The sequence below is a fragment of the Canis aureus genome, chromosome 15 (assembly GCF_053574225.1).
Source record: "Canis aureus isolate CA01 chromosome 15, VMU_Caureus_v.1.0, whole genome shotgun sequence".
NCBI lineage: Eukaryota > Metazoa > Chordata > Mammalia > Carnivora > Canidae > Canis > Canis aureus.
In genome coordinates this window covers 53,649,879-53,672,917 of record NC_135625.1, presented here as the reverse complement: position 1 = coordinate 53,672,917, position 23,039 = coordinate 53,649,879, and the positions used below count along the sequence as shown (strand labels likewise).

Genomic DNA, 23,039 nt, shown 5'->3' with positions numbered 1-23,039 from the left:
TTTGCACCAATGTCTTGAACCACGTGCCTGTTTATGGGTGATTACATCGCTTCCAGGTGTAGCTACTCTGAATAGAGCTATATAATGTTTTTATACAAATTTCTTTGTTTTTTGACATATGTTTTTATTTCTTTGCCTAAATACCTAAGAGAGGAATTAGCGGGTCGCAGGGAAGGTATTTGCTTAGTTTTATAAGAAACTAGCAAATGGTTCTCCAGGGTGGCTGCCCCATATTTACGCACGTTTTCTTCATGGTGGTTTGTGTCTGTCAACAATAGAAAATCCCAACACAGCGGGGTCTCCTAACTGGGGTCAGGGCCAGCGCGGCACTGGGGGCCCCACTTTGCCTTCTCGAGGGGAGGGAAGTGAACAGTCTCAGGCGGATCCGCACAGTCATCTGGCTTCCTGCTGGGACCCCGGGCCTGGCGCTAACGCCCATTGTGCTTGAAGGTGGATGGTGAGCAGCTGGGCACCGGAGGGCCTGACCCATGCCTGGAGGCGGTTCCCACACCATGGCCCTGGTGTTCATGGTGAAGGGAACAGCAACTGGGGTGACTCCCCGGCCCCTCCTGGCCATTTGGGGCACCGGTGTCATGCTGCTTGCTCCTGCTGGCCTGAGCGGCCCTGCTTGTCGAGGATACCTGTGTAAGCCCATCACAGGGTCAGGGGCGCCGGGCTTCTGGGGCCCAGGGCCTGAGGCATTTCCAAGAGATGGGCAGTGACCCCAACCAGGAGGAGGTTGGACAGGAAGGGCCATGTGCTGGGGCCGGTGAGGGCCTGAGAGGGGTGCTGCAAGCCTGCAGGCACAGGGCCATGTCGGGGCCTGGAAGTGGGCTAAGCAGGAGTCCCTGCAGGCCTCCTGAGGAGGATCACCCTCTGCCCAGAGAGCGTGGGTGGCATCTTTCAGACACCTTGTGCTTAGACGCCTGGTGAAGCAGAAGGAGGTCTGGAGGGTCAGTGCTCTCCTGTCAGAGGGAAGAAACTTTGTGCAGGCCCAAGTAAATTCCCCGTGTCCTGCTGGCTAGCTTTGTTTCTTTGCTTGCCCGTCACTTAGACAGCTCCTGTGCCCCTGCAGGGCTCAGGTGCTGAGCACAATATGCAGACAAACAAACAGCAGGGTGTGGGGTACCTTTGTAGCCCCTCTTCTTCACCTTCTTCATTCCTTAAATACGCCAGCTGGTTCTAGCCACAGGGCCTTTGCAGAGTGGCTGTTTCTGCCTGCAATGCCCTTTCCCCTTATCCCTTCTCCTTCACTCAGATCTGAACTGAAACGTCACCTCCTCAGAGAGGCCCTTCCTGAGTACTCACTCTAAAGTTGCCACCCTGTCACTATCTAACAAATCATTTTGTTTTAAATCTACATAGAACAAATATGACTACTCAATGGTTTCTGATTTGTTTCTTGTTGGTCTTGGGTGTAAGCCCTGCAAAGGCAGCAACCTTGTCCACCTCATTCTTTGGTGTGACCCAGTGTCTGGGCGGAGCCAGGCACAAAGCTGGCACATGGTGGCCACGTGAACAAGGCCAGTAGTCACCAAGGAGCAGAGCACAGTGGTTAAAGCACCAGCTATGAAGTCAGGAAGATCTGGATGACAATATTGTTTGGATGACACAGACTAGCTGTCTCACCTGAGCCCTCCTACAGACTCCTTCTGTGCCTCAGTTTCCTTGTTTGTAAAAGGAGATTAATGATAGCCCATTTCTTTCTTTCTTTCTTTCTTTTTTTTTTTGATAATCTATTTCTTGACAAGTTACTATGAGGTTTGTATGAAGTTGTGGGTAGAGAAAATTTAAAGTTTCTAGCATGCAGTGGGTGCATTGTAAATTGTAGCTATGGCCTTCATCATCACCATCATCACCATCACCACCATCACCACCCTCATCACTATCATCACCATCATCATCATCACTATCATCATCATAACCATCATCATCACCACCAACACCATAACCCTCATCACCATCACCCTCACCATCATCACCATCATCACCATCACCATCATCATCACCACTATCGTCATCACCCTCACCGTCATCACCATCACCATCATCACCATCATCACCATCATCATCACCATCACAACTGTCACCACAATCATCTTCACCATCATCACCATAACCATAATCATCACCATCACCTTCATCACCATCACCATAACCCTCATCACCATCACCCTCATCACCATAACCATCATCATCACCACCATCACCATCACCCTCGTTACCACCATCACAATCACCCTCACCATCATCACCATCATCACCATCACCATCATCATCACCACTATCATCATCACCCTCACCGTCATCACCATCACCATCATCACCATCATCATCACCATCACAACTGTCACCACAATCATCTTCACCATCATCACCATAACCATAATCATCACCATCACCTTCAACACCATCACCATCACTCTCATCACCACCACCCTCATCGCCATCATCACCATCACCCTCATCACCATTATCACCATAACCATCATGATCACCATCATCACTCTCATCACCATCATCATCACCATCACCATCATCATCATCACTCTAATCATCACCAAAAACAATCACCACCACCATCACCACAATCATCACCATCACCACCATCATCATTACCACCATCACCACCATCATATCATCACTCCCCACACCTGCCATAAGTGTCGTGCTGCCGTGTCAAGGTCCAGGTGATTGGAGACTGATGGATTAGGGTCTTCCTCTTCTGGGAAACCACTGCCTGCTCTTCCAGGCAGATGGCTGGGCCTGAGAGAGGTGGTGGCAGTGACATCGGTTCCTGAGGGTGAGAGGGACAGGGAGGGCTGTGTCTTTCCTTGGGAGAATGAGCCCCACGTGCAGCACTTTTGGCTCTGCAGATGTGATGCTTGTTGCCATGGTGACTGTCCTAACAATAACCTCCCAGAACTGATATTCCCCACACCCGCCCCAGCTGCCACCTGGGAGGGAGAGCCCTCCTCGCTGACGAAAGCCAGCTAGAGAGGATAAGGTGGGAGGCAGAGATGATGCGGGGGTGCGGGTGGAAGAGGGCCCTTCCTGAAGGAGGGCTGGGGGGCCAGAGCCAAATGACAGGGCTTCTGGGGCCTGGGATTCCAGAAAGTCAGCCCTTCTCCCTTCCAGCTGCCTACTCTGCTGGGGAGGAACTCTCTGACTCTGGGGGTGGACAGTAGGTTGTTCTGTGAGAGGGGTGCGGGGTTGGGCTCTGTAGGCAGGGGCAGTCTGGGTCCCTTCGGTAGCTCAGCCATTCCCCCCATGGTACCCTGATCAGCCTGCTCTTCCCGCCCGCCCCTGTCTCCACATCACACACTGAAAATTCCAACCCAGACGAGGGGCTGCCTGGGGGACCCCAGTTGTTGACTAGAGTAGAACAGAGGCCTTAAATCATACCCCTTTAGTGACCCCGACTCCTTGTGGAAACTTGGTCTGGGGGCAGCCTCCCCAACCACGGAAAAGCAGGACTTCAACACAGAGCCTTCAGAATACTGTGGTGTCCTTGCCCAGGGCTGCAGAAAGCATGCATGTGTGTGAGTGTGTGTTTGTGTTCTGTGTGTGTGTGTATGCATGTGCACATGTGCGGGAAAATAAACAAGACAAGGGAGGGATTATGGGGCAGGGGTTTGAGTCCCAGTCACTTCTTGGCTGTGTGACTTTACCTCTGTCTGTCTGCTGTCCCATCTGGTAAAATGGGGATAATCAGAGTATATGCCTCCTGAGGCTGAGAATTAAATGAGATAGGACACGTAAAAGGCACGCAAGCAAATCAATGCCAGCTGTCATCATGGTTTTGATACCACTTCATGCTGGCATGGACTCATGTTGGCAGGAGTTTGCATGACCTTGACAGCCTAAAGGGCCTACCTGCAGCCTGGGGAGAGGCCGGTTTACCAAGGGGTGTGCTAATTCTATTCTATTGTGAGGGCCTGCCTCCTTCTCCTTCCGGAGCTCAGAAGGATGCGGGTCACCCAGTGTGCGGGCCAGGTTGGACATCCACAGCCCCTGCTGCCCCAGGAGAAGTGGAAATCTGCCTTTCAGAGGTGCCTGGGTGCTCTGGTCCCGGCTCTCCCCTCTTGCCTGGCACTACTGAGATCAAAGCCAGAGCCCCTTTCCCCACAGGACGCCCCCCGCCCTAAGCGGGGCACTTGCCAGAGTACCGCTCAGCCTCTGGCCGCCTCCTGGTGCCAGTCGCTTCTGCAAAACCATCCAGTGTAAGGACTGGTTGTGACCAGGTCTGCTCGTTGGCCTGACGGCTGTGTGCCAAACACATCCCGGTTGGGAAGGTCCTGGCTGCCCCACCCCAGAGTCCCTTCATTTGATCTTTTACTCAGGAAACACTGTGGCTTCTGGGGTGAACCACAGAGCAAGGTGAGGGAGATGAGCAGGACAGGCCCACAGCAGATGCCTGGGGAGCCCTGGGCACAGTAAGTAGCTCATCTCAGGGCAGCTGCACGGCCTAAATCAAGAGCTGGCTGCTAGAAACTTCTGTCCTCAGGGCCTGCCCATGACAGACCCTGCTCTGACCCTCAGAAGAGTGTGGGTGCCGGAGCCCGGGGAGTTCTCTGCTGGCTCTGAAGCCCCGTTCTAGACAGCAGCCTGGGTGTGGCCCTAGGGGAAGGCTCTTTTGTGGGAAATGGGGTCAGTCCAGCCTCTCCGGCCCCTCCCTCTTGCTCTCTCCTGCTCTCTCCTCCTCTGTTCCCCGGGGTCACTTTGAAGATGGACCCTCTTCTAGGCCAGAGCAGAGGCAGGCAGGTGGATGAGGCCTGAGAAGGGACCGTCCCCCTCACCCGGCAGAGCTGTGAGCTCTTAGGACTGCTGACTTACCGCCGGGGGCGGGGCGGGTCCCCTGACTCCAGGACCCTCTGCTTTACCGTCTTGGCTGGGACACCCCCACGCCCAGTCCTCGGGGACTGATGGAGGGGGTGCCCTGCGAGCCCGGGGATGGGGCCTCCCTTCTGCGCTCCCGCCCCAGTGTGCATGCCTGGTCTGGAAGGCGCCCGGGGGCTCTGGGGACGGCTGTGCCGTGCGTGGAGTGGCGGGGACAGGACACGAGGGTGCCGCCAGCGTCTCCTCCTGGGGTGTGAGGGGTCAGTCCTGTGGGGGTGACACACGGGCCCCTCTTGCGGGCATTCAGGGAGGGGAGGGGCGGGGTTCATTGTGTGCGGGCCCTGCGCGGGTTCAAGGGGGTCCCCGGCGCGCCGCGGGAGGCCGGCGAGGCGGCTGCGGCGCTGGTGCGTGCGCGCACGGGCAGCGGCGGGTCGGGGCGCAGCGCCTGCGGGGCGAGGGCGCGGGGACGGGCGCGGGGCAGGTGAGGCGGCCGCCGCGGGGGCGGGCGCGGGGGCGGCGCGGGGGCGGCGCGGGGGCGGGCGCGGGTGCAGGGCGCGTGCCGCGCGCGTGCAGGGGCGGCGGCGGCGGGGACAGCCGCGCCCGCGTTCCCCGCGCGTAGGTGTGCGGCGCGCTCCTGGCGGGGCCGGAGCGCGCACATCTCGCGTGCGCTCGCGGCCCGGCGCAGCCCAGCCCGGCCCCCGCCCGGCGCCGCCAGCCGAGGTGTCGCCCGCGCCCGCGCCCGTGTCGCCGCCGTGCCCGCGAGCGGGAGCCGGAGTCGCCGCCACCCGAGCGCAGCAGAGCGCACGCCGAGCCCGTCCGTCGCCGCCATGGCCACCACGGTGACCTGCACCCGCTTCACCGACGAGTACCAGCTCTACGAGGATATTGGCAAGTAAGAGCCGCGGCGCGCGCGGGCCGGGCGGGGCCGGGGGCTGGGGCCCCGGGGACCGGACCCTCCGCGCCGCCCGCTCGGGCGCACTGCGGCCCCGCGCGCCCCCGGCGGCCCTCGGCGGCTCCCGGCTGGGGGCCCGAGGCGCACGGCCCCGCGCCGCCCGACCCCCTCCGCGGCCCCGGGCCAGGCCGCCGGACCTCGGCGCGCGCGGCTCCGCCCGGGCCTGTTCCCGGAGGCCGGGACTCGGGGCGCGGGGCCGGGCGCCGCGGGGGCGGCAGCAGGTGTCCCCGGAGCGCCGGGCAGACGTGACGCATTTGGCGGCGGGAGGTCAGAGCGGGGCGGGCGCGGGGGCGGCCGGGGGCCTGGAGAGCGGGGGACCGGGCGGCTCCGGCCGGGGAGGGGGGGGGTCGCCGGCGCCGCGGCCGCGCTGTCCCCGCCCCCGCCCCCGCCCGCACCCCCACCCCCACCCCCATCCCCACCCCCAGTCCAGCGGCGGCGGGCGCGGGGGCGGCCGGACTTGCTCGGCGCCTGCTCCTCCGCGTGGCTCCATCCGCGCGGGGGGTGCCCGCTGCGCTCGGGGCCGCGTGGGAACAGCCTCCGCTGCGGGGCCCCCGTGGAATCAGGGTTTCGGAGGATTTTCCCCCAGATTCTTCTGGAAACGCGAGTCAGGAGAGTGGAGGGCTGAGATGGGGAAGCTGGGCAGGTCCCTGGGGTGGAGATGACGGGGTGAGGTGGGGGAGGCCGATGGGCACTTGATTTCAGGGTCATTGAAGTGGGGGGGGCGGGGGAGGGTGGACCTCGGAGAGTTCTTGACCCGAGGGCTGCAGGCAGGGGAGGCGGGGGTTCACGTGGGGAGAGACCTTGAAGGCTCCGTCCAGGTGGGGCCTCACCCCCGGGAACAGGTGGCTCCCGGGCTCCGGTCTGCAGCACACGCGGCGTGGGGCCCCTGGGCTCCGGGTCAGCCAGGGGCCCTCTCGGCCGGGGGTGCGTCGGGGCGGCACACCTGGCGTCCCTCCGTTGGGTTCCAGAACTCCGGAATCCCTCGGCCCCAGCCCGGCAGCCAGAAGCCCGCCGTCTCCATCCTCCTTCTCTGGCCCTCCCGCGTGGTGGGGGCGCTGGCGAGGTTTCCTCTTACACATCCAGCGGCAGAGCCTCATTTTTCCTTTTCTAAAAAGCGTTTGTGATGGTGCTTGTGTTGGTGAGGCATGCTGATGGGTGATAATTGTGGGTCCTGATCTGGGAAGAGTGGGGGGCTGTGCTGAGTCCCGGTTCTCCTTGGATGGGGGGGTGCAGGTCAGGCCTGAGGGCCGAGGAGCTGGGAGGATGAGGAACCCCTGGGGGGGCACAGCAGTGGCCGGCAGGCCCAGGAATGCCCTCCCACCCGTGGGTGATCTTTGGATGCCTGGCTCCAAGGCTGGCAGACAGAGAGCAGAGGGTTGGGGACGGTCCAGCACACCCGCTCTGCACACCCCTGACACCCTGAACACAGGCCGGGAAGGAGCTGGAAAGGGCAAGGGGCTGGGGGTCCTCAGGTGGAAGGAGGAAGGGGGTGGCAATGGGAACAAGTCCCTCTTTCTAGGGGACCTGCTCAGCCTTCCTCTGCTTGCCCAGGCACCCCTAGGCTCCCCCTGCCATGCGCCTTGCCTCTCCTCAACTTGAAGCTGACCATGCTGACACCCTACACTTTTCTTTTTAAAGATTTTATATATTTATTCATGAGAGACACACAGAGAGAAGCAGGGACACAGGCAGAGAGAGAAGCAGGCTCCCTGCGGGGACCCTGATGCGGGACTCGATCCTGGGACCCCAGGATCACCACCTGAGCCAAAGACAGAAGCTCAACCGCTGAGCCACCCAGGCACCCCCGCCCTACACTTTTCTGTGAGCTTCCAATTCCAGGCCTTCTGCTCCAGCAGTGGCTGCTTCTCCCGGCCTCTGCCACCCACACGCACACCGGGGAGTGGAGGTCTCTGGGCTACCAGGGGAGATGCCAAGAGGGGACCTTGCAATCGAGGCCAGGCTCCTCCCCCTCAGCCAGAGCAGGAGCAGCTTCGAGAAGGGAGCCACATGGCTGCTGTGCCTGGAGCCAGGGGACCAGGCATGAGTTGGGGAGGCCCCCTAGCCCTGGGGGCGGGTGGGGACCAGGGCAAGAGGCTCTCAGCTGGCCCAGCATTGCTCTGCGGGGCTCCCCAGGCCGCAGGCCCAGAGGGGTCCCCGAGGGCCAGTGGCGGCCCTGCCAGCATCCTGTGTCGGAGAGGTCACGTAAATGCTGGGTGAGCTGTGGCAGGGTGGGGAGCGAGGGGCCGGCGCGTCTGCCCGGGGCAGGGGCAGGTGGCCCTGATGACCGCTTGTTGACAACGCCTGCCCAGGGCCGTGGTGCTGCCATGGCCCCAGGTGGAGGCGTCCAAGTTTATTTAAAGCTGCAGGCCCTGGCAGCAGTCAGAGGACGCTGCGCTCTCTGCCCAGGGAGGGCCGGGCCACTGGCCCACAGCTGCCGGTGTGACGTGGCCGCCCCCTTTCCCCTCCCTGCCCCACTTGGATTTTTTCCGTGGGGGCCCAGGCAGCAGGGTCTCAGTGCCCCGGGTGGGGGGGGGGCGCTGTGTTCCGGGGGCTCTGTTGTTCCTGGCCTAGTGGGGCAGGCCTGCCGGGCCAGGGCTCTTGACACCTGCCTGGATGCCCAGGTCTGGGGGCCAAAGAGCTGGAGGTCCATCCAGAGCTGGAGGTCCCTACGCAGGCACACAGCAGGGTCTCCAGGCCCTTGGCGCAGCGTAGACTGGCCGGCAGGGCGGTTTTAGTGTTTGTGTGTTGATTAGTTTTTTAAAATTGAGAAAAATATCAGGAGTAATAAGAGAATACTTGTATCCCTTTTAGCAAGAATTGGAAACTCTCACTCTTTTGTCCTTTTGGCTTTAAGTTCTGTTTTAAAAAAATTTTTTTTTTTTATTACAAGAAAGCATTACAAGTAAATGTGAAGTGACTCTAATTTCTGGGGCTCTGACGTACAGCATAGTGATTCTGGGTAATGGTGCTGCGTGCTGTACTTGAAATCTGCAAAGACAGTGGGTCTTAAAAATTCTCGCAACACACACGTGCACACAAGCATGCACACATACGTGTATGCGCATAAGCACGCACATGCACACACACGCACGCATACAGGGCCGTGACTCTCTGAGGCCACTGTGGGCAATCCATGCCGTGTACACAGGTGTCCTATCATCACGTCATAACCTTGTACTCAAAATTGCATGTCGCTCACATCCCACCAAAGCTGGAGAAAGCCCCAAGTAAGCTTTCTCATGTCATGTACATGGACTTGATCCTTCCAGATTGCTGGGTTCATTTCCACACAGAGATGAGCACCCGAAACTGACACTTGGGATTCTCTGGTGTGTTTTCCTGTAGCTTTCCGATCGTTCCCACCTGTGTTTTCATGCAGTTCAGTGCCAGGGGCACCTTTGGGGGGGCCAGGCTGGCTGCCTGTTGCTGGTGGCCTGAGGCAGGTTGTGGCCACCGTTCCCCTCTGGATGGAGGCCTCCCTTGCTCCTGGTCGCCGCGCTCTCCAGTCCCACGGCGAGTTCGCTGGTACAGGTGTGAGGGCTTCCCTAGGGTCTGTCCTGGCAGTGGGGTTGCTGGCCGGGTCCCTGCTCTCCGGTCCCGGTCCCCCCCTGTGTGTGCAGCCCCTCCAGGCCCTCGCAGTGCGCCCTCACTCCGTGCTGGTGGCTCTCAGCTGTTGGACGGTTGCTTGGGTAGGAAGAGATCTTTGTGTTCGGGCTCCCGAATCTGTCTCTTTGGGGGGTCGTCTCCTCTAAAATGTGGGTAATGTCTCCAGAAGAAAGTAGCTCCCACGAGGTTCTGGACGCTCCCCTTGGGGGTGGCCCCGCTGTAACCACCTGTAACAGGCATGTCCCTTTCAACATTCGATTTTACTTGATGCGAGTGGATCCTCCGTTTTACAGACACGGAACCACCGGTCAGGGAGGATGGGCCAGGGAGTCCCGGCAGTGCAGAGGCCCGACCTCCAGGCCAGCGCACCCCACCCCTCCCCGATTCCCCTAAACTTTGCCAGGCTCACCGCTGACCTTCACGTGTCCTTGGCTGCATCGAGTGTCAGCCGGTCAGAGGAGAGCAGGCCTTGTCCTGGCGAAGGGCCTTCCTTTCCTCAGGAGCGACCTGCTAGGCAGTTAATAGATAAACAGGATATTCCGAGCAAATTGATGGGTGAGTCTCCTGAGCACCCAGGCCAGGTTGCCAGGGAAGGAGGAGAGGGCTGGGTGGAGGAGGGGTCTGCTGTTGGCTCTCTTGCTGCCTCAGACCTTGTGCCCCGGCTGCCCTGGCTGCTCCCCTCCAGGGGACCCCTTCGCCCCCCGCGCCTCTCCCCTCTCTCCTCTTTGCCCTCCCCTGCCCCTCCCCTGCCCCATCCCGGCAGGCCCTGGCCCTCCAGCAGGCGACAGGCCAGCTCCCCCACACTGGGCTGCAGGTGGGGTGCAGGCCCCTTCCAGGCCTGCCCAGGCGCTAGGGGTTGCACATTCCAGGGAGGGTGAGCGCAGCCCCAGAGCTCGAGGCCCATCCTTGGTGGACGGTGTTTGGGAAGAAGTGACACGCGGAGGCTGCGGCAGGATGCACATGAAGGTGACGCTCCTGTACTTACTATTGAGTGGTATTTTTATACCGTAACCTACTTTGCCAGGAGCTAAGAATACACCTCGATACCTGCACTCTTTCTCTCCTGGTAACGGTCCCAGCAGTGAAGTGGTGCTTATTACATCAGTGTGCTCCCCGATGAGATCCACACCCCGACCCTTCTCTGCTCCTGGCAGAGGTGGACTTAGGCGCCCAGAAGCTCCATCCAGGGCCAAGGCTGCGAAGGCTGGGGTTCGAATTCGGCCAGGGGACTCCGGACTCGGCTTTCTTGTCCCTCACCACAGCTCGTGCCCCTACTGGCTTGTGGCCTGCTTGTGGTCCACTCGGACCCTTGGCTTTTTGGGCCCCTGCCTGCCTTGGGCAGGCTGCTCAGCACACACAGGCCATGTTTCTCCAGCTCCAGCACTGTACCGTCCTTTTCCTTTGGTTGTCGATCTGCTGTAACCAACGCTCTGCCCCGGTTTGGACCAGCAAGGCTTGAAATTTTGTTGCATGAATGGAACAAAGTGCAAGGATTTATCTTCTTATAAAGAGAAGTAAATAAGCACATGTGTGTGATAAAAGTGACTCTTTGACACCCCACTTTTCTCAGCCCAGAGGAGCCCGGGTGGTCTAATGTTGGTGTTAGGACATGTGGGCTCCTGCACACGCGTGTATACATGCACGCAGAGTACGTGTCACATATGGAATTGCCACATATGTGATTCTGAAGTGTGTTTGCTCCTAACACCTGTTTACACCAATCCCACCAGGCGAGGGTTTGCCCGCAGGGCTGGGCCTGTCGGGGCTCCTAGATGTACGCAGTGTGCTGGCCGTATTTTTCGAACCAAAAATGGGGCCCATCCTCTCCTAAGCATGACACGGGGGTGAGAGGGCCCTGTGTTTGCTGGCGGGGCTCCTGCGCTCATCGGAGGGCGTGACTGCTGTGTGAGAAGGCGAACAAGGGTTGGCTGCTCTCGGCAGGACCCTGGGTGCCGGGCACAGGGGCCTCCTTCAAAAAGAGCTCAGGGCTGGATGCCTGGGGGGGGCTCAGTCAGTGAGGCCTCTGCCTTCAGCTCAGGTCATGACCCCAGGGTACTGTGATTGAGCCCCGGGTCGGGGTCTCTGCTCAGTGGGGAGCCTGCTTCTCCCTCTCCCTCTGCTGCTCCCTGCTTGTGTGCACTCTTTCTCTCTCTCTCTCTCTAATAAATAAATAAAATATTACAAAAAAAAAGAAAAAGAAAAAGGACTACAAACCATATTCCTCTCCTCTTTTATCTCATCTAAGGGAGAGATATTTTTTTCCTTCTACCTACCTGTACTTACTTAAAACACCCTCAGAGAGTCCATGTTGACCCCCTGGGATCTAACAGGTGCTGAACGGGATGAGGTGTCACCGGGTGGAGGTGACATGACGGGTGTCTGCTCCTCAGACACGTCCCATTCCTCCCTCTGCTCTCCAAGGCCACCTCCCCGGTTCAAGGCATGGGATGTGGCCTTTCTGGAGATTTCAAATATATTTTCAAAAAATTTAATTCCCTCTTTCTCTCTCACAAAAATGGAATCTGATTTTTAAAGCATCTTTCACAGCTGCGAGTCACTTTGTTAGTGTAGAAACATAAAAATGCATAATGTATCAACTTGGTTTTCCAAAAATTATCATATTGGCATATTACATAGAAATGTATATTTTATTCATATAAAAATCTGAATCTATTTAAAATAAAAACATCCTTTTGTGTTACAGTGGTGTCACTTGCTGCCAAGCCCAGGGGCCCTCCGTCTCCTGGTTTGGGGGGTCGCTGGCCTGGCCAGTGGCTGCTGCTCCTGCTGGACGGCATTGTTTCGCTTGGACATAATGATCCTGACATAACTAAGGCTCCGGTTCTTTGTTAAGCCAGAGACAGGCGTTTGTTGAATTGTGGAACAGATTGGCAATAGCTGGGCAACGGTTTAAGAAAATGTTGTAGAGGAAGCATAAGCCACACTGTTCGTGGGGGTGGGGGCCTGATCTCAGAGCTCGCCACCTTCCCCTCTTCATGAGCAGCTGGTGCGGGCCGCCGTCACTGTCAAACAGGAGTGTCACCAGGCCCTCTGACGGAGTGCGCTCCGTGGGTCCAGCCCGATCGGGTTGGTGCCTGTTTCCAGCAAGGCACCAAGGGGCAGCCCCTGCATTTCCATCACGCAGCTCACACTGAGTTCCAGGACTGGGTGCCAGGCTCCTGTGGGTGCACAGCTGGGCCGCCTTGAGGCCTGCAGCTCCTTCCAGGGGCCTCGGGCGCTCGCCCTGCAATCGGTGGCACCAGTGGGTCTTGGGGACACCCAGACACCTGGCTTGAGTGGCCATCTGTCTTGTCACCTGGTGAGGTGCGGCTGCAGGACAGACATCTCTGAGGTGCTTGCCTTGGAGTGGACGCCAAAAGAGTTTACAGTGTTCTTTCCACGCCTTAATGAAATTCTTCCCAAGGCTCCTGTTCTTATATGTTGAGGCACAGCCTGGTTGTCAAAATCATTGGTTTGAGCCAGACCATCTGTTTTTGTTTTTGTTTTTGTTTTTAATTTTTCAATTTTAAGTAGATTCCGCACCCAGTGCGGAGCCCAGGTGGGGCTTGAACCCACGATCCCGAGATCAAGACCTGAGCTGGGGTGCTCAACCAACTGAGCCACTCAGGCACCCCACGCCAGGCCATCTGTTAGGGGCTTCCTGGGTAAAGAGTGCTGGTCTAGTGAGGAGCGCACCTGCTGAAGAAGCGGTTCCCAGCCCCGGCTGCATGGGGGCCCCCGCCCCAGACCGGCTGAGTCAAATACGGCAGTGGGGTTGGTGAGGCCTCCACGCTGTTACAGTGGGCAGCACAGACACAGACCCGATGCCAGGCCCGGGCTCCTGCCTCCCTGCTCTCTGTGTGAGCCTCACCTGACCGTCAGTGTGGAATTGGCCTTCTTTTCCTGTACACTCAGCCATCTCACTCCTGATCCTGTTTGTCTAGAGCAGCACTGTCCAGAGGAAACAAAAAATTTGAGCCACAGATGTAAGTCACAGGTGTAATTAAAATGTTTCTATTACTGGGCACCTGGGGGGCTCAGTGGGTTAACGTCTGCCTTCAGCTCAGGTCCTGGGATCGAGCTCAGCAGGGAGTCTGTGTTGCCCTCTCCCTCAGTGCTCTCTCCCTCTCTCGAGTTCTCTGAAATAAGTAAATAAAATCTTTAAAATAAAATTACTATTTAAAGAGAAAGGGGTGAAAGGAAGTTTAATAAATAGATGTATCTGGCTCAGTGTATCCAAAGTATTATTTCAACACAAAATCAATGTGAAATGTTATTGTTCAGCTATTTTATATTTTTAAAAATATTACATGTTTGAAATCTGTTGTGTACTTTACAGCACATCTCAGTTTGGACCAGGCGCATCTCAGGTTCTTATAGCTACTTGTAGGCAATGGTCACCACACTGAATAGGGCATGTCTAGAGCTTCCAGGCCATTCCTATTATTTTTTTATTATTTATTTTGCAGTTTTTCTGGTTTCTTTTGCTTTTCTGCAGACTTGTTCAATCCGTAAGTCTGCTTACACACTTAACTGCTTACCAGGCACTCTCTAGGTGCCGGGTGAACAGTGGTGAACAGACAGTGCTTGCTCCCATGGAACTTATACTGGTGGGGGAGGCAAGTTTCAAACATATACACCAAACACATTATATGATGGGGTGGAAGGTGAGTAATCCCACTGGGAATCGTTACAGAGACTTGGGGTGCCATTTAGGATGAATGCTGCCTCTGTAAAAGGGCAGTCAGGCCATGTAAAAGGAGAGGAGACTCTAGTTGCTAAAACTGGGAATGATAAAGGGACAGTACAGTTGACCCAACAGAAATAAAAAAGATGATAGGAAGTCCGTGAACAACTGCGTGCCAAGGTGAATAACCTCGATGCAGTGGACAAATTCTTACTAAGACACAAGCAACTGAAATTGACTCAAGAAATAGAAAATCTAAATAGGCCTCTACCGATGATAGGGACTCATTCATAGGTGAGAAATTTTGAAATGCCCCACAAAGAGAAGCCCAGGCCCAGATAACTTCACAGGTAAATTCTGTCAGACATTTAAAGAAGAATTAATAGCAGTCCTTCACAAACACACTCAAAAAATAGAAAAGGAGGTAATTTTTCCCAAATTATTCTATAGAACAAGTAATATCCTGATATCCAAACCAGACAAAGACCCCATAAGCAAACAAAACAAAACAAAACAAACAACTGTGGAACAATGTGGATGTAGATGCAACATCCTCGAGAAAATAGTGACAAAAAGAAGTCTAACAATGTAGAAAAAGGTTAACTTTATGAACAAGAAAATTTTATCCCTGGAAAATAATGGAGGGTTGGTTCAACATACAAAATTCAGTTAGCACAAAACAGCACATTAATAGAACAAAGAAATTATATGATTATCTCAACAGATGCAGAAAAATATTCAACAGAATCTAATATTCTTTCCTGGTAAAAACACTCAACAAACTATGAATAGAAGGGAAACGTTCTCCACTGGATAAAGAGCATCATGGAAAACCCACAGCTCAGGTATTGAATGGTGAAGGACTGAACATCTTCTCCCGAGGTCAGGGTCAGGTTGGGACAAGACAAGGAAATCTGTTCTCTCCACCTCTGTCAAACATGCTACATACAGGAGGTTCTAGCCAGGACTGTTAGGCAAGAAAAGGAAATAAAAGGTACCCAAATTGGAAAGGAATGGGTAAGCCTATCTCTAGGTTTGCAGATGACATGGTCTTGTATAGAATATCCGAAGGAGCTCCAGAGAGGCCTATGAGAACTAAAAATGAATTCGGCAAAGTTGTAAGATGTGAGATCATGATATAAAATTCCATTATATTTTGTTATACTAGCGATGTTCGATCCCAACATAAAGCTAGGAATTAGGAAAATTCTATTCACAATTGTATCTAAAAGAATAAAATACATAGTAATAAATCAAAAAAAGGAGAACAAGAACTTGAACAATAAAGACCACCAACGACTGTTGGAAGAAATTCAAGAAGACCTCAGAAAATGGAGACATACCATGTTCATGAACTGGAAGACTGAATGGTGTTAAGATGGCGGGACAGATCTGCAGTCTGTGCAGATTGACCCACAGACTCCATGTGATACCTGCCAGAGTTCCAGCTGCCTTTTTAAAAATTGACAAGCTGATCCTCAATTCATATAGAAATACAAGGGGACCCCTTGTTCTTTTCAAGAACAATCTTGAAAAGGAAGAACGATGTGGGGGGACTCACACTTGCTAATTTCAAAACTAGGGGCTCCTGGCTGGCTCAGTCAGTGGAGCAGGTGACTCTTGATCTCAGTGTTGTAGGTTCAAGTTCCATGCTGGCGGGGAGAGATTACCTAAAAATAATTTTAAAAACTAATTATATAGCCACGGTGGTCAAGAGCATGGGTACTGGCATAAGCATAGACACATAGAGCAGTGGAATAGGACTGAACCTAGGATGGACCCGTCCATTGGTGGTCATTATATCTTTGACAAGGACCACAAGACACTTCAATGTGGAAGGATACTGGTTCGTTCAACAGATGGACAGCTGGGTGTCCATGTGCAAAAGAATGAAGTTGGAACCCAATCTAAGGCCATAACACTGTGATCTCAACATAGATAATAGACCTAATGGTAGGAGCTGAACTTGTAAAATTTTGGAAGAAAACAGTAAATTTTTGTGACCCAGGATTTGGTTTCTTAGATATGACGCCAAAAGCATGAGTAACAAAAGAAAAATAGGACTTAACGTTAAAATGTTTTGTGTTTCCAAGGGCGCCATCAGGAAAGCAGGAAGATAGTCCCCAGAATGGGGGAAGATATTCGCGAATCACATATCTGATAAGGAGTTTGTGTTTAGACTAGTCCAAGAACGTACTATCTGACAGTAGAAAGACCAACAACCCAATTAGAAATTGGGCAAAGGACCCGAGTTGACATTTCTCCAAAGAAGAGGTACAAGTGTGCGATAAACTCAAAGAAGATAGTCATGTGGGAAATGCAAATGACAACCACAAGCAGAAGCTACCTACTGCCCCCGGGATGGCGAGCACCAGGAGGCCAGTGATGGCCGGTGTGGGCCAGGATGTGGAGTCACAGCCCTCAGACGCGGTGGAATGGTGCCATGGTCATGGAGAACAGCACCTCCAGATGTCCCATCCCTAGAAATGTGCCCACGAGCTAGGACAGCACAGGTCCACACCAGGTCTTGCTCACAGGAGCAGTGACCCTAACAGCCAGAGAATGGACACACCCCAAATGTCCATTGGCTGGTGACGGAGTCAGGAGAATGTGTCATATCCTCACGGTGGGAAACCAGTTGGGCAGGGAAGGATGAAGTCTAGCACGTATGACGCTCGTGATGGCCCAGGAGCACTTCCAACCCGCTGCACATGGTGAGAGCAGCCCATCTCGGGGCTCACATGTTGTGTGGACCCCATTACATGCTGCACGTCCCCAGCAGGCAGCTCAGGGGCACAGGGGGCACAGAGGCGCAGGGGGGCTGCGGGCGGAGTGGGGCGTCCCCAGGGATGGATGTTGTAGCTCAGCTTGTGCTGATGGCCAATGACTCTGAGCGTCTAGGAACAACCATTGGATTACACACTTTAAGTGGGTGAATTGTTTGGTCCATGAATTTTATCTCAATAAAGATGTTTAAACCTAAATAAAACCTATATATATGTAAAAAAAAAAAAAAAAAAAAAAAAGAACTCTAGCATCTGGCTCTCAACACCCAAATTGCAGAGAAGTGCGATTAGCAGTGAGAGTGGCTCTGGCTGGCGGCTCCCTGGCGCTGTCACCGCAGAGGCTGAGGCAGGACCGTGGCCCAGCTGTGGTGAGCTGCCCCCGTGCCCTCTGCCCGCTATTGCCTCCCATGCTGGGACGCCCGGGAGGCAGCAGAGGGTGGAGACCCCAAGGGACACAGGGACGGAGGCTGGAGCGTGTGGCCGCCTCATTCTCAGCGATTCTGAGGCCAGCCCGGGTGGCGCTGGTCCACGTGGTCGCAAGAGCAGGGTGGCTGGCGGGGGCTGAGGCCCAGGCGGCTGGGTCTGGGAGGGCCCACGGGAGGGGGCCTGTTGGGAGGCCAACTCTCCTGCCCCTGGACGAGGGACATCATGATGGGCATGGGTGGCAGGACTGGGGGCCCGGCCGTCAGGTCAGCAGGGTTGGCCGTGAGGAGGGGGCTGGAGCGCGGGTGGCGGGGACCAGACCCCAGGTCCTGTTATGCTGAACGTGTGGCCTCCTGCTTGGGTCCTGAGCGGGCCTCTCCCTCTTCCTTGCTCTCTCCCTCTGCCCCACCAAGGTGCCCACTGTCCCCAGGCACCGTCTGGAGCAGGGCCTCAGCTGGGGCGCGCCAGCCTGCCCTCCGGGACTCCACCTGCTTCCATCCTCCGTGGCCCTGGACAGTCCCCTGGAGACTCCAGGGCCAGGCCTCGGGGCCCTCCTCTGCACCCCCTCCTTGCCCAGCAGGTCTGTGGGGCCCCTCAGGGCTGCACGGGCACTTTAGGGTGCAGGTCTTCGGGTGCCCTCCCAGCCCCGTGCCCAGCCGGATGGCGCGTTTGCTTTCCTGGAGGCTGTGAGCAAAGCCGCGCTGACCACCTGCTGGACGGTCTGCCTCGTGGGGAGTGCTCACCACTTGCCTTTCTGCACCCGCTCGAACCTTCCCGGGCTGCTGCTCCTGCTGCCGGGCTCTGGTGTGAGTCCCCTCACATGGACGGGGACCCCATGTGGCCCGGGGGCCGGGTTTGCCCCCCTGTGTCCCTTCCCTGCCCTAGAAGGGTCCTTTGGGGTTCCCCTGGATGCCCTCCCAAGGACCTCTCCATCTCCTACCGCCCCGTCCTTGGCAACTGCTGATCACGGGGCATTGAGGGTTCCCCGTCGGGGCTCAGCTGCTGTCCTGAGTGCCAGGACACCTGCTCCCCGACCTCGCCGTCCTGTCCTGGGGCACGTGGGGTCCCAGCGTCAGTCCCCCTGGGGGTGTGTCCCGCCTCTGAGCTCTGGTGTGAGGTCATCCAGGGACCCCAGGCGCAGAGCAGCTTGGCAGGGTGCACGCGGGCTGGGCACTGCCTCCTCCTCGCGTGGCAGGGCAGCACGCGGACGGGGACCTCCCAGCAGGTGTGCGCTGCGGGGATGGCGGGTGTGGGACGGGTCACCTCAGAACCCTCCTGTCGTGAGGGTCGGAGCGGGGGGTGCAGAGAGCCAGCATCTGGGCCGCACACGGGCCTCCCCGCGTCCACCTGGTCCCAAGGCCTCAGGCGGCCACAGCACTTCCCCGGGGGCTGGGAGGAGGCGCCCAGCTGGGCTACCTGGTGCCCTGCTTGGCTGGTCTGCGCCCCGAGGGAGGGAGCCCGTGGGCCGCGGGCCGGGCATGGAGCAGCAGCCGCGTCTGTGCCTGACACTTGGGGCGGGTCGCGCAGGGGGCCCTCGAAAGCTCCTCACGTGCCAGTGCAGGGGGCAGGTTGTGCTTCGTCACCTGGGCTGAAGGGACTCTTCTTAAAAACCTGGTTTAAAGGAAAGCAGTACAAGTACCAATGTCTTTCCTTCTTTCTGGATGATTTTTCAGATTCGGCTGCACACCCCCCAGGGTGGTTTGCTGTGAGATGTTCGAGGTGTAGAACCCTGGTCCTCAGAGCATCCAGCACGTTCACATTGGGGGTGGCCCTAGGACTGTCCCCGTTACACACCAGCTCCCTCCTCCCCCCCACGCTGCCCCCCACCAGCTCCTCTCAGCCCCCCAGCGCTGGAACCCCACGCTATGTGTCCCTCGGTGTGGCTCATCCGCTCAGCGTCACCTGTTCCAGGTCCCTCCACATGGGAGCAGGTGTCAGGGTCCTTCCTCCTCCAGGCCGGGGGTCTCCTGCCGTGTGGATGGGCCATGTTCTGTGCATTCATTGGTGACCTTCGGGTTGTTTCTGTTTCCCAGCTGCTGTGAACACATCGGGCACAGGACCTTTTTTAAAGATGGACACGTATCTTCCGCTCTGGCCACGGTGTTGCCACACTGGGCTGTGCAGCCTTGAGCTTCCGTGTAGCCTCTCTGTTTCAGTCACCCCTCTAGAAGTGGGGGGACTGGGTCAGAGACTTTCTGGGGTCTTTTCCGACCCCATGTGCTGCTCGTGTGAAACCCATGGCTTTGCTCGGGGACTGGCCACAGAGTTCAGCCATCCGATGCTCAGGTGCCCGCGAGCCGATCACACGGATGTGTGCATTCCTCGAGAATAAAACTCAGGGTGAACTCAGATTGACCTGAAACACAAACCGAGAACGAGTCCCTGAAGCTTTACCGGATGTACACCTTGCAAGAAACAGCCCGTGTCCCTGTAAGTTCCAGACGTCCGACGCCTCTGCCTGTCACAGGGGACAGTAGGCTCCATGCTTGGGGGGCTTGTGCAGAGCAAGTGGTGTGTGCCCAAGGATGCAGTGGAGACACTGCCCTGACCCTGTTGCTGCCCCTTCTTCCATGGCCCCTGGGAGCAGCCTGGGCAGTAACTCCAGGCCTGCCGGGGTGGGGGGCCACGTCCCCTGTGGCCCTGTCCCTGACTGCCCGGCTGTGTCTCTGGGGCGGCTGTGGCTTTGTCCCCCGGGGAGCCCTGGCTGGAAGGCAGGCCCAGGTGCCATTTGCGGGGAGCCCCCGCTGGGGCTGTGTGTGACTCCAGCTGCCCTATTTCTCCAGGTGGGCATTCGGATCTGTCCTTGGTCACACTGACAGGACAGTGACACAGACCCCTCTCCAGGGACGGGTGCCAGGCCCATAGCAGGGGTGTGGCCATGGAGCCAGGGCCATGGGGCCTGGAGGTCAGAGGGGGTTCCGTGGGGCGAGCGTGCTTGGCCCTGGGGGTCCCCTCGGACTCTCTCCACTGCAGTTTTCCCTCTGGACCAGGATTCCCAGCGGGAGGACCTCTCGAGGTTCCAATGTAGCCCGTCTCAGACTGCCCCCCGAGGACACCTGCAGAGAGGCGGAGCCCCCCAGGTGAGACACAGGTGGGGTCAGGCCTCCGCGGCCTCAGGGAGCCGGGAGACGCTTTCTTCCTCCAACACTGTGGAAGTGTTCACAGCTCTTGTGGGCAGAAGGACTCGGCGCTCTCTGTCCAAGCCCCAAGTAAGGTGGAGCCCCAGGCACCTCATGCGGCTGGAGCTAGAATGGCTGTGGGCGTCGAGGTTGGGCCAGGGGCCCCCACCCGAACCGGCTCCTCCTTGGGGAACCCCTTTGGCCCTTGGTCCCAGGGACCCCAGGGTGGGCTTGCTCAGCAGTCACGGGCAGCACCCTGTAGTGCTTGCTCGGGGCGCATTGCCTCGGGGGGAGCAGGGGGCCTGGCACCGGATGGGTGCAGGAGGCCAGTGAGGCAAGGCCGTCCTCTCTGTACCTCAGTGGTGGGTCTTGGGACCAGGGGTTATCATAGGTACCCCCCAAGGCCAGCGGGGCCTCACCCTCGGGACGCAGGCAGGCCCGGGGACACTGTACCACTTTCTCCTCAGTGTCCACCCTGGTCCTTGCAGAGTGGATGTGGGGCCGGCAGGGAGAAGAGGGCGAGGGCCGGGGGCGAGGCAAGGTGGGGTGGGTGCCACCTATAGGCCTGGCTGGGCTTCCTGTGCGTCGCGTGTCACTGCTGCCGTGCCTGGCCCCCGGCTGGTGGCCAGCTTCCGAGGCGTCTGCGTTCTGGGAGCGAGAAGGAGCGGGCACAGGCCCTGTCCTGAGGTGTCCGAGTTCAAGACCCACCTTGCTGCCTCCCTCCCAGGCCCGTGAGGAAGCTGTTCCCTCCGGTGGGGCCCCAGGGGCTGCCCATGGTGAAGGGGAGACGCCCTCACGCAGAGGGAGCTGCGCAGCGCACCCAGATCCAACGGTGGGAGCTGGCGACTCGCGGAGAAAGGATCGGAAGCTCCCGGTGGCCGTGGCCATAGGAGCGCTGTCGGACGAGAGTCCACTTTGGGCGGCGGGTGTGCGGATGGTTCTCCCAGGTGGTCCCCACCCACCTCTGGGCCCAGCGCTCCTGTGGGGGGGACCCAGCCCTGAGAGTGGGTGGGCCCTGGACTGGCCAAGAGCCCCCCCGCCCCGTGTAGGCAGGGGAGGAACCCCGAGAGGCAGAGCCTTCGGTGTGGAGCTGACCTGTCTGGCTGCAGGGGCCACCGCAGGCCTCGAGGCCACTCTGAGCTGCCAGTGGACGGGAGGGGGGCACTGGGCCCCAGGGCTCCCGGACAGTGCTGGGCCCTCCTCCCCCCTCCCTCCTGCCCTGTCTGTCTGTCCTTATTTTCCTCTTTGCTGGATGTGTACGAGGCGCTTGTTAGGACCATGACTTCCGGCGGGGGCCCAGTGTGGCTGTCGCTGAAGATTCCTGGAGAAGCTGGGTTACTTGAGAGAAAGGGGAGAGAGAACTGGTGGGAGACGGGGCAGGTGAGCCAGACCAGCTGATGGAGGGGAGCCTCAGGGGCCTCTGGGCCCATCCCTGCTGCCCTCCCTGACCCTCGGCCACGGACGTCAACCAATTCCAGTACTTAGTCTGTTCAGGCTACTATAACCAAAATACCGTAAGCTGGGGGGCTTATGAAAAATGATTTCCTACTGTTCTGGGGGCTGGGGGTCCAAGGCCATGGCACTTGCAGATTTAGTGTCTGGCAAGAGCCTGCTGAATGGACAGCTTCGTCCCTGTGTCCTCACGCGCTGGAGGGAATGGAGGCATCTCTCGGAGGTCTCTTCTAAGGCACGAGTCCCATCCTGTGGGCTCCACCCTTGTAACCTAATCCCCCTCCCAAGATGCCTCCTCCTAAAACCATCACCTTGGGAGTTAGATTCTGACACATGAACTGGGGAGCACGAGCATTCAGACCATAACAAGTACCTTGTCGAGGAGACTTTTTTTTGCAGACTTGCCCGGAGTCAGCTGGAGGTTTTTGTGGGCCTATTTCTGGGCTCTCTGTTCTCTCCTATGGATGCACTGTCTATGCTTCCAGCAGAGCACCCCGTCCTGCTTCCTGCAGCTTCGTACAATGTCCTAAAACCGGGCAGCGTCAGCCTAGGACTTAGCTCTCCTCTGATCTTGTGTTGGCTACTCTGGGTCTTTTGCCTCCAAATAAACTTCAGTTTCGGTGTTGTTTTTTTCTGGGATCTTGATTAGGATCACATTAAATCTAGAGCAAGCTGGGAAGAGCCGACATCCTGACGGTGTTGGGTCTTCCTGTCCATGGACAGGGGATATCTCTGCATTTGTTCAGTTCCTTGATTTCATTCAGGAAAGCTTTGAGTCTTTCTTCTATAGCTCTCCTATATATTTTGCTAGATTTGTATCTAAGCACGTCATGTTTTTTGGTGGTAACGTAGATGGTATGGTGTTTTAAAGCTCAGATTCGGGGATCCCTGGGTGACGCAGCGGTTTGGCGCCTGCCTTTGGCCCGGGGTGCGATCCCGGAGACCCGGGATCGAATCCCACGTCGGGCTCCCAGTGCATGGAGCCTGCTTCTCCCTCTGCCTGTGTCTCTGCCTCTCTCTCTCTCTCTGTGACTATCATAAATAAATAATTAAAAAAAAATTAAAGCTCAGATTCCACTTGCTTGTTGCTGGTATGTAGGAAAGCAATTAACTTTTGTATATTAATCTTGTATTTGCAACTTTAGTATAACTACTTATTAGTTCCAGGAGTTTGT

At 57.1% G+C, this 23,039-nt stretch overlaps 1 protein-coding gene and 1 long non-coding RNA gene across 5 annotated transcripts in view; both read left to right on the top strand.

Moving 5' to 3' along the window:
* The first annotated feature begins 5,568 nt into the window (after positions 1–5,568).
* CAMK2B (calcium/calmodulin dependent protein kinase II beta) overlaps positions 5,569–23,039 on the top strand; it is a 77,017-nt gene continuing 59,546 nt past the window's right edge. For 2 of the 4 annotated variants that reach the window (XM_077849921.1, XM_077849919.1), the window contains exon 1: positions 5,569–5,731. In XM_077849921.1, the coding sequence (XP_077706047.1) occupies positions 5,667–5,731 (65 nt within the window). In that variant the 5' untranslated portion in view covers positions 5,569–5,666. Of the gene's footprint in view, positions 5,732–20,351; positions 20,374–23,039 lie in introns of those variants that run through there. The other 2 variants (XM_077849920.1, XM_077849922.1) reach the window with 2 other exon arrangements.
* On the top strand, positions 12,924–20,374 carry LOC144284832 (uncharacterized). The gene is made up of 5 exons (XR_013353251.1): positions 12,924–14,929; positions 17,148–17,238; positions 17,707–18,099; positions 19,327–19,723; positions 20,284–20,374. It is a non-coding gene; the product is annotated as an uncharacterized LOC144284832 (long non-coding RNA).